This window comes from Toxorhynchites rutilus, chromosome 2, assembly GCF_029784135.1.
Source record: "Toxorhynchites rutilus septentrionalis strain SRP chromosome 2, ASM2978413v1, whole genome shotgun sequence".
In the NCBI taxonomy this organism is placed as follows: domain Eukaryota; kingdom Metazoa; phylum Arthropoda; class Insecta; order Diptera; family Culicidae; genus Toxorhynchites; species Toxorhynchites rutilus.
The window spans coordinates 57,106,393-57,117,893 of NC_073745.1; the positions used below are offsets into that span (position 1 = coordinate 57,106,393).

Here is an 11,501-nt window from a genome sequence, read left to right on the forward strand (position 1 = left end):
CACTGGAAACCACTGATTCCAGGAGGTTCGGTTCACTAAAATTATTCTCCTAACCACTAAATTTCCGTCTAAGTTTTATTACACGACTGAACAATAAAACGAATCATGAGGAACGACTTCACACTCCAATGATAAATTTCGCACTGACCTATTCTTCACAATAGTTTCCTATCCTAGCCTATATATACAGTGTCCACTACTAGTGGACATCGAACGGAATTGTTCTCTCTTCGCTTTATCTCTTAGATATAAATTCTAGGGTGATCCCTTTAGATCGGGTTCAATATTCATCATAGATTTAGATATAAATTTTAGGTAACTAAATTGATTAGAAAATAAGTTCAAATAGATTTAAGCGCATTTAGTATTAAGTTAAGATATTTTGGTTAAGATAGATTAAGTAATTAATGCATGACAATATTCATCAAACTGTTTCTACAATTTTGATGAATAATAATATCATCTATATCTCAGAATAAACCCGAATTTATTCATCTTATGATCAGTATAATCTGAGCTACACCCAAATGGGATTCTGAAGTTTATCGAATTCTAAAAAACAAATTTACGTCCTCTGGATACGTCAGGATTTCGTTCTAAAAATGACACTGAAGATAATGATGAGGAGTCGATAACCAATAATGAAAATGAAAATGTCATCAATATATCCGGGTAAAGGTGTAGGGTGCTAAGCAGTGCAGACTTCGATGAAGAAACAGAAAACACATTCCCGATAACCGGACCAGTTGTCGATGGTACTGTGTGGTCAAAATTTGACGAAACTGGTGTTTTTGGAAGGTTACCATCTACTTGTATTTTCAAGGGTGTGAAAGGGCCAACTGGTAACGCAAAAACGATCATTATGGTAGATGGTCTTATTTTGTTGAAAATAGATAACAATATTATCAAGCATATAAAAAACGCACAAATGTAGACTGCTGAATTTCGAGGAATGATTGAACAACAGAATTATCTGTGCATTTATTGGGATTTTATATGCTTGTGGAGCTGGTAGAAGTTTGCTCTTTCTCTTTCTGGTTGTTCTTAACATGTCTATAAATATGTGGTCTGGCGTTGTCAAGTTGTGATATATATTTTTCGTATCTATTCGTCTAGTCGGTACCGTTCACCAGTGATGGTTCCAAACAGTTGGTGCTTCTAATAGTTAGTCTTGACACTTAACACTAAACCTACCACGAGGGGTCAAATGACCCATTTTAGAAATTTACTTTTCTGTCCTTAGAGGCGAATGAACTTCAAAGTTTAAAGCCTCTTAAAAACAAAGAAAGAAAGAAAGAACTTTTCTGTTTCAGGCATGAATTCCATATAACTGAGAATCATGTTATTTGCATGTTATTCAAGAATCTTGAGCGAAAATTGTGTCTGAAAATAAATTCATGTTATAATGACGAGTTATTGGTAGAAGTACACTGTAGTCGTTTTTTTACGCGCATTTTGGAATTTACGCGGTTTTTGTTTACGCGGCACTTATTCCCCGCGTAAAAAGCGACTCCAGTGTGATAGGAAATTCATAGTAAAAGGAAATTGTAAAGGTTCAAAGAAAAGATCAATCAATGAAGAGTTCTACGATTGAATCCACGTCAGCTAGTCCATTATAAAAATCACTGCGATTCAAAAAAGTTGATGTTATCTAGTTGATGTAATGTGGACTTCAGCTGAAACTTGACGTGAATATCACTGGCAAAGCTGCCAACATGACACACAAAACATCTTTGGTTTATTCCAATAGAAAAACCATTTCCGCCTCCTGACTTCAAATTTGTCATGAGAAAGAAAACATATTTCATCAAGATTCATGCGTGCACAATTGCAATTTCGTCATGACAAAATACTAGAACAAGGATCTTGAATACCTGCGACAAACCAAAACTGATTCGAATCAAATCTATTCATCATTTTTCACATCGACATTTCTATACAGCATTTCATCGAAAAAACTAGCAATGAAGAAAAAGCGGGTTGCAGGATAAATCGTTGTTTTAATATGCATCAGTTGATGAAAGTCTCGTTCTAATTGTCCTCATGTTTATGCAGAGAATTTCTGATTTAAGATTGGAATCTAACTCGTCCGCTTTCCTTATAGTCGAATTGTGAAGTCTCTCGATCGTGCCAACATATCCACATTACCTCCGGTACCAGTGTCTAATCATTGCACAAATGCTTGAAGATTGATTTAGAGCTGGATCAGATTGGCCTCAAATTTAGAATGTATGAATGCTCCAAACGAAAAGTTCTCTGTTGGTTCGGCGTTATACAAACAGTAAACTCAGTGTTAGTTCCCAAGGACCGACAAGGGACTCGACGTGTTAATTAGAAAACAAATATGACTTTTTTTTTGGTAAACCAACGAACATCAGTGTAAAAGAAAAGAATCTCGTAATGAGGATTCATGTCTTTGCACAGTGCCTTAAAAACATCAGAATTGATGTAGTCAACAGTTTTGTTGCATAAAATCAAATAGTTCCATTAATAATTCCGGCTGGATCTTACTGATAAATGCAAATCAATTAATCATTGATACAATGAACTCAATGAGATACATATAGAGGTAGAGCAGTAGGCGAAGTATATCTGTATTGTCAAGCAAAATATCGTGTCGTCATTATTTGCACTCAACGTGGAATTCATATGGAAGAAACAAAACAATGTTGAAAGTACTCACGGTTGCATGATAATTTAAGCCTAAATTCACATGAAATCATTCAACTGTTTGTTTTTAACAGATGACAATTGTATCGTGGCTTATTTCGATGTGGTAAAAAGGTCCAGAGAGCAGTCGTTTTCTTAGTTCTCGAAAGCAGTAACATTTTCGGTGAAATTTTGATTAAGTGGCGATCATTCTCTCACATCATACACACCGACACTGAGAACCTTCGAAACATCAACTTCATAACGTTAATATAAAGAAGCTTCGTTTGTTTGTATGAACGTGGGGGAGTGAACATGGCACATGGAAATATCACTTTTATCCGTCTTTTTCGACGTAATTTCACAAATATTCACTGCACGCTATCACAATAGCCTCATATTCAGCGAGAACTCTAATAAAATGTACGTTTTTAATTGATAAATTACGCCCTGAAAATAGCATTTTCACATGGATGCGGTGGGCAATCAAAGATAAACACCGCGTCTGACGTCACTATTTGAGAAATAGTTATGGCAGCGCATGCTATGTCGCTCGAAACTCTACCATCTTCATTACCTTTTTTCCAGTACATTGCAATGAACTCATTAACCTTTTTCCGAAATCTGGGGCAAATCAGTACAACTCCCAGAATTTTTTTTTCCCAAAGTAAGCCACTACATAGAGTTAAATTATAAATTAGGGTATGTTCTGTTTTTGTCGAAATTTTTTCTTCAACGTCTTTGGAAAGATTGGATTGATCAGATTGACGACTGATTGGTCGTTTTTCTTCCTGTTGAATGTATATCTTTGGGTTTTCAGTGGTCAACATTCAACAATTTGAAACACAGCACTAAGTTAACTTGAATCTCCCGAAGAAAAGTTCAACATAGAAGATTTCATGTATGATGGAGAATATGCCGATTTGAATAGGCCATGAAAAATACAAATTATAGAAATAAAACAAAATAAATTCATGTTAATAAGATTTATTTTCTAATATTCGTACTTTTGCCATTTACTTAGTTTCAATCACTCACACAACCTGCTTCATCTTAGAATTGACTTTTACGACCGAACTTGGCATGTCGTTTAACCAAATTCTCAGTCACCGAAAGCGGGGGAAGATATTCATTCTGAACTGGCAGAGGTTGTTCTTCCTTCACACTTGGCAGCTCCACCACGACGACATCTTCCGTAACAACTTCTGGTTCTGCGGGAGCTACGTAGTCCAGTTGAATCTTTGGCGTTTGGTACTCATAGGGAGCCTGGTAGTCTGGGTGGGATGCGGTCAGTTGAACGGAATCGGTTTCAACCAGAGCTAACGGGAGAGCTTCCACAGCTTCGACAACTTCAACAGCTTGGTTTAGTAGCACTACAGGGGAAGCAGGTTCCGGTTCTTCAACCAAAGCTTCTCCACATTTCGGATCCTGACCCGGAGTCTCTTCCGGTAGTGTGGCGTCAAGTTTAATTGGTTCAGCCAGCAGCTCCGGCTTGTTCAGCAGCTCGCTCACGTCGGCAAAAGCTAGAAAAGCCAATCGTCAATCATATTTTCAACATAATTAGAAAAATATAACTTACCAGAGCAGAAGCACAAGAAAACGAGGGCAACGGTTTTCATCTTGCTGAGTTGAATGATAATCGCAATACTTTCTGAATGAATGAGAGTTTCTAACTGATTCAATATCTTGGCAATCCACCATATTTATAGTGAAGTAGTTTCGGAATCATTACTTTCGAGAATAAATTTCAGGGACGAATGGAGATTAGCAAATATGAGAATAAAATCAAATTAAATAGGATCACAGACTAGGTGAAGCGCGCAGTCGTGGTCGAATTAAAAGCCATTTGCATTTGTTTGACTTGAATAAATCTTCTCATGAGTCTCGTGCAGATCTTTGCCAATCTTGGGGGTAAACCTAAGCAAACATTACTGTCGCGTGTATGGTTGCGTCATCTCGGTATGAGAATTGTTCCTTCTCGGTGTTCTCGCCGGCACATTTCGTTGAGAGAGATGGTTGATAAATTTCAGAGACTTGGTTATGAAAAGCTTGAAAGAAATATATACTATGGTATCGAGTATGTTAAAACTGAATTATGAAATCCCAGGAAATATAATGTTGAGATGCAGTCTCAGATGCAGTTTGAATCTGAGACGTAGTTCAATGCAGAATTTTATATGGTTATACAGCCATTCCATGCCAAACCGATATATTGGTTGACATATTTCCTTAAAAATTGGTAGTTTTGTTCCTTTTCGCAAAACATTAGACCTGTATTTTTTTACTTGTTCATTAGGGTGCCCATTTCCACTTTAGGGTTGTTCGAAAAATCAATTTTACCCATTTTTCCCAAAAATAACTTCCCAAAATTCCAAAATTTATAACTTTTGGAATACTTGATTGATACAGATGATCGATATATCGAATTAAAGCGAATGGAAAAATATTTCACTTGCTTGGAAACGCGATTTGTTGTAAGGAATTTACACTTGTTCGATACAACTGCCGTGTTAAATAATACGTTATTTTCAATAAGTAGCATCGACTTCGAAGCTACAATATTCTGATATATGAACATTTGTTAATCTAAAAATTGAATCCACTATTTTAACCCTATTTAACCCTCTGTCCTCGCGGCATTGACTTGAGGGGTTCTCTATTGTGCGATAGCTTTATATCATTGTCCACTGAGAATCTGTATGGAAGAAATCATATTGCGGGGGTGCAATGACATATGAAAAAGGTTAATCAAAACAAAGATAGTTAATCGCACTTCCATAGAAAAATGTTATTAAAACCCTTTCTCTTCATTTTAACTATGAGCTCTCTTTGTAATATCCATCATAAAACAGAGGCACCCAAAGTATCAATATTTTGGCACGTAATCTGACCATTTGTGCAGTGTTCCGAGTCGTATTACCAGTCTTGTTGATCTTCCACTTAATACAGGCAAACCTGTTTTTATGCGATCCTTTTTCGTGCGATTCCTCATTTGCGCGAACCTTTTTGTGCAATTTTATTATTTTTATTATTGATTTATGCTATTCAAGTTAAAATTTGAAAGTAAAATCGCACAAAAAGGTTCGCATAAATGAAGAATTGCAAGAAAAACTGGTCGCAGAAAAACAGGTGTGCCTGTGATTGGTTATTTTTTTCTTCTATTGAACGAAATTGAGAGCGATTGGGTGCGTTTAGATTTAGAACCATTTTGGACGAGAGACCCCTTTTCCAGAATGAAGTGATACCATCGACCACTTCAACCAAATTTTTTCACAACTTTTACCTTTATTTCAATGAGTTGAATGACATCATTTTCTCATCAATGAATAAACAGAAAATTCAGTGAAAATCAAATGTAATTAATAATAATTAATACAATACAACAATACTTTCTTCTAAAATATTAGTCATTCTTATAACAAACTGGCTCTGGTAACACAACTTATACAGTATCTAGATAGTTGAAAAAAAACTTGTGTTAATTGACAGAGGTGAATTTTAAAATCGCGTTGACTTCCAAAGTCAGTGTTCCTTTAAGGATTGGGGGATATTTAGAAAGAGATCGATCTTCATGGATCGTTTTTTTAAACGGCGCAATGATCGATTCACTGATTAAATCGATACCATCGTTCGAATGCCGAATTTCCCAATTATTTGCTTGTTCTATATTAATATTGTCTTTTCTATAAACATTTCACATTTATTTTCGAACATCAAAAGAATTTCAGTTTGATTCTCGAAATAAAAAAATAGGTGGGTTATATCTATGATATAACCGCAAGGTTGACGTGGGACTACCTTAGCTTAGCAATCATTTGTTTGTATTGATTAAATTTTTGATTGAATGAAACAATTTCCGAATTCAATTGAATTCAATCTATTAGCTTTGTGAGTAAAAAGATTGTATAATGCAAAGTAAGGTCAATTCATGCGTTGTGATAGATTATATTTGTCGTTATAAGTAAATTTAATGACAATCCTTTTACGTTTGGTATGATGCCTAGGACAAAATATATGTACGGAAGAATTATCAAACGTTTATTTTATTTTACATTTCCCTCAGAAGTTTGCATCTCTCAAGTTTGATGAACTTAAGGCACTCAGTTTCGATTGCATATTGTTTAATGAAGCAAATGGCAAATGGTTATCAATATTTTGCCTAATCATCAAATGGTATGCGTAGAAATTCAGTGGGCAGAAGATATGAAGACATCTTCAATGCAATTTTGAATAACCGAACCAAAGCGTTGTGTTCGTACCCGCTTTTGTAATTCGTGCTAGGAAAACATTTTTCGGAGTGCAAAAAAACATGCGGGTGCCGAAGTATCCTCGACTTGCATGAATCAACAACTTTAACTTCTTCTGACTTCTCCTGATGATTTAAACTTGAAAGTTCATTCACCTCTAGGGTCTGCACGATTTTACCAGGTTCCTAAGTTTAGGATACCGTGTTAAGGAACTATATTCTAGTCTGCAGAAAGACATGCGAGTACAAAAGTACTCGCAGTTTGCATGTATTTGTAAAGCCGATTTCTCCAGACACCTTGGTTTAGAAGACTGTATTAGGTAAACACATTTCAGTCGGAATAATACCCCCAACTTGCCTGTATTTGCAATGCCAATTTCCCAACACTCCTTGGATTTGAAGTCTGTGTTAGGGAAACACATTACAGTCGAAACAAAAATACCCATGACTTTCATGTATTTGCAATGCCGATTTCTCCAAGGCTGCTTGGATTTGATGGATGCGTTGGGGAAACCGTAAATCAGGAAACCGTATTTCATTTTTTACAGCATGTTCAGTATTTAGGTTTTCATTTTACCCCCCATATGGGGTAAATGATCTTGGTCCAATTTGGGGTGTTTTTACGCAACTAGTAAATGCAAATCGATTTTTCTTCATGAAAATCACACATAATCGATACGAGTTTGGGTTTGTTGAAAAGCCCAAGTCTCTAGTTGCTAATACTACCATAAGGTGTTGAAATTATTCAAATTTTTATGTTTTTAACGATTTTCCTTAAAGAAGAATTATGATCATGGTTTGACCACCTCTGATCATGGTTTGCCCAAAAAAATGATCATGGTTGGTCCGGTTTTAGAAATCTCCATTTTTGAATGAAAACATTCGAATTCACAATTAGATGTTGCATTTATCATTGCTCGAGTTTACTGTCATCATATTGATTCATTCATAATTTAGACTTTCTTCAGAATATGTCTTTTTCTTGGGCATTTTAGAAGTGTTCACCTCAAACAATCAATACAGAAAAACCATACTTCTGTTATGCGCGAAGCACACCATAAACAAACATTAAGAAACTGCAGCGCGGTTGCCATAGAAATCATGTGGACAAACAACATTATTGAATTGGACAACTCATGATCAGAATTCAGTTCATCAAAATGCGTTAATTTAATGGTTTAGCTATGTAAATCCGATACAAATGGTGAGCAAGCATGATGTTTACAATATTTATAAGTGTTGTAATCCAGAAAAGGTCTGAATACGTGCCAAATAATCATCTGGTGATCGATTAAAAGCTCGAATGAGGGGCGAATTGACACAAATAGAAGGTGTATTTTATAATCCTTTAAAACATGTGATTTCGTAAAAATATACTATCAAACTACTATAAATCATGTAAAAGGCAATTTCATTTATATGTTTCGAAACATTCGAAGGCCTTATTTGACACAGGAGCGCTGAATTAGAGCATTCAAAAAAGTGGGCAAACCATGATCATATTTTCGAGTTAGACGTAGTCCCACGTCAAAACCACAATACATTTTCCAGGACATTTATCTTGAACCGTCATGGAATTATTTAATTACATAAATTAATTGAAAATTATAAGTAGAAATTCAACAACTGATATTCATCCAGAACTCCGCTGACAAGATTCCCGTTGAATCCAATCGTATCATACATCTGGCATTTATTCGAAGTCCTGGTAGTACTCCCAGTTCTAGAAAAGAACACTTCAGGTAGACCCGATGTCACCATTCCAATTTTTCACTGTAAGCCTAGTGAATGTGATGGTGTAAATATAACTTGTGATCACTTGCTTTGTAATGAACAAACCTACAAAACTGCTTCTCCTAAATTTACGGCCACTAATTTGACAACCTTGAAAGGGATCCAATGTTTATGAAATTTGTCAAGTAAATCAAAAAAAAGTTCACTGAAAACAAAATTTTTCTACGATCAGAAAGACCGGAAAAATAGCGAAGAAAAGATCGATTTTCGCGATTTTTTTTGGAGTAGGAAGAAACGATGGGAAATCGGAGAGAAAAATATCGATCTTCACGATTTTTTCGGGTACAATGAATCGATCCAAAACATCGGAAATCGAAATGGAAAATATCAAACTTCTGAAAATTATTCCAACATCGCCCTTTATGCCGATCCCCGGAAAACCGATATATTAGACACTTGTAGATGAAATCCTTCGCACTGCAATTCCTTCATGATGATCAGGGCTCGGTAAAGTCATATTCCACTGGGGATAGTCAGGGGACTATGAAGCCATCGCCCTTCGCATTCAATTGGAAATGAGTTTTTGCGTCTTCCAGCAGTTTCAATGTCAACTCTGTCGCTATCAGCCCTACGACGGTCCGTGTTCGTTTAATTTTTCACCGTCAAATTGTCACATCTGACCATATTGATTTTTTAACGTAAATGTAACTTCTTACATGCCACATGAAAGATGGTGAAACTTACACCACCGGAAAAGTAACCTGGCTGTAATGGCAGATAGCTAGATCTGGTCAAAACGTCATTGAACTGCCATGAAGGGTTAATTCTTTTTAGACATCCCGTTTTGTATAATTCAGAGTTTAGACAAAAACTCCGAGTTTTTTGTTTAAATTATAGGAACAATACAGGGTTTTCCAACTTTAAATTCCGAAAGTAAATTGAAATAAAACACACTTAGAATTCGAATTTCGATGAAACTTTTATTTCAAATTAAAGTTTGGTTTATGCCATTATGTGTGAAATACAACATCATTCAAATGTCCACCTAGGGCTTCCTCGCACACCTTGATCCGGAACAGGTAATTTTCGTTTACTTTTCGGCACATATGGGGCGGTATCTCGGTCATAACTTCACGAATGTTGTCTTTCAAATGTTCAAGAGTTTGCGGAGAGTTGGCATAGACACAGTCTTTCGCATAACCCCACAAAAAAAGTCTAGCGGGTTCAAATCGCATGATCTGGACGGCCAATTGGCATCACCAAAACGCGAAATTATGCGTCCCTCAAATTTCGTTCGCAATATGGCCTTGTTCGGTCGTGTTGTGTGGCACGTGGCGCCGTCCTGCTGAAACCACATGTCATCCGTATCCATATCTTCAATTAGTGGCAAAAAAAATCGGTTAACATGCGGCCATAGCGCTCACCATTCACAGTTACCGTCTCGCCGTCCTCATTTTCAAAGAAATACGGCCCGATGACTCCACCAGACCATAATGCGCACCAAACAGTGACTTTTGGCGGATGCAATGGCCTCTCAACAATCACGTGTGGATTTTCTGAGCCCCATATACGGAAATTTTGGGTGTTCACATAGCAACCGAGCTCGAAATGTGCCTCATCGCTGATGAAAATTTGATGCGAAAATTCAGCATTTTGCTGCTGTTGTTCGTTCACCCAATCGACGTATGCCCGACGCATTCCATGGTCACCACGCTCTAATTTTTGTACCAGTTGGACTTTATATGGATGTAGGTACAAGTCCTAATGCAAAATTCGCCACAATGATGTGTTTGACAAGCCCAATTGCTGAGCACGCCGTGGAATCGAAACATTCGGGTCATCCTCCACACTGGCAGCAACAGCAGCAATATTTTCGGCCGAACGCACATTACGATGATGCGTAGGTTTCACAATATCCGCTACGGATCCAGTTTGTTCGAATTTACGCACTACATTAGCGATTGTGTGCTCTGTAGGCCGTCCATGACGACCAAAATCCGTCCGTAATGCTCGAAAAACATTTGCCGGTTTTTCATCATTCTTATAGTATAATTTAACAAAATTAACACGTTGTGCGATGCTAAAACGATCCATATTGTAAAATGGCAGACATTCAACTAACGATATGAGGCTTTGGTTGACAGCTATGTCAAACGGTTGTCAGCGCAGGGCTGTATACCTTCGAAAGCCCGAAATGGAAACCCCTGTATATTTCAATTCTTTTTTGCATTTTCACAAGTCCATCCAATATGCGTTTGAGGTGTGAAACTATTAGATAGATAGTGGATCTTCATTTTTAATCTTCTTCAAGATTCCCGAAGACCTCGTCATCATGATCTGGATTTAAGTTGTTGTGCTGTGGTGGCTTCGCGACCATTTTCGTACATCGACTAGGACAGTATGGCCCAATGCGACTTGGTTGCCGGCGCCTGGGGTATGTTTGGGGGATTGTGCTCTGAGCGCTCAACCAATCCAGAGTGGCCTTTGCGTAATGGTACGAAGCTAAGTCCGGCCATAAGACAATACCTTCATCCTTATGGTGATTTTTTACAAAAGCAACCTGTCTCCGCAGAGCGGAGTTTCAGAGATCAGAGAGATGAGAGTAGACTGGCTACCTGATGAGATGAGATCGAATATAAACAAAGCAGGTTTGATGCAGGATACTTTTTATATAGAAAAATTGAATTCAAACACACAATTTTTTCATTTTATCAAATACACCATTTATTTTATAAAAAAAACTGCATGATCTTAATCAGTAGATCCTAAATAGAACGCTTACAGTAAAACAAATATCAACTTGTTGCATATTCAACGAATTTAAACAGAATGTTCTGCCATCGCTCTAAAATCGTGGATTTTCTACTTAGAA

The 11,501-nt window shown here is 36.9% G+C and overlaps 1 protein-coding gene across 1 annotated transcript; it reads right to left on the reverse strand.

Annotated features, from left to right (window-relative positions):
• Positions 1-3,675: 3,675 nt before the first annotated feature.
• Positions 3,676-4,307, reverse strand: LOC129764679 (uncharacterized). Its single transcript, XM_055764024.1, has 2 exons — positions 4,229-4,307; positions 3,676-4,172 (listed from the first exon to the last, which is right to left on the reverse strand). The coding sequence occupies exons 1-2, from the start codon at positions 4,266-4,268 to the stop codon at positions 3,703-3,705; spliced, it is 510 nt and encodes a 169-aa protein (XP_055619999.1). The 5' UTR covers positions 4,269-4,307; the 3' UTR covers positions 3,676-3,702.
• Positions 4,308-11,501: the final 7,194 nt, after the last annotated feature.

What these genes read in the sequence shown, in the direction of transcription:
- LOC129764679 (XM_055764024.1), bottom strand. Translation starts at nt 4,268, where the DNA reads ATGAAAACCGTTGCCCTCGTTTTCTTGTGCTTCTGCTCTG. An exon ending in TTTCTTGTGCTTCTGCTCTG is followed by an intron (nt 4,173 to 4,228) that starts GTAAGTTATATT and finishes TGGCTTTTCTAG; the next exon opens with CTTTTGCCGACGTGAGCGAG.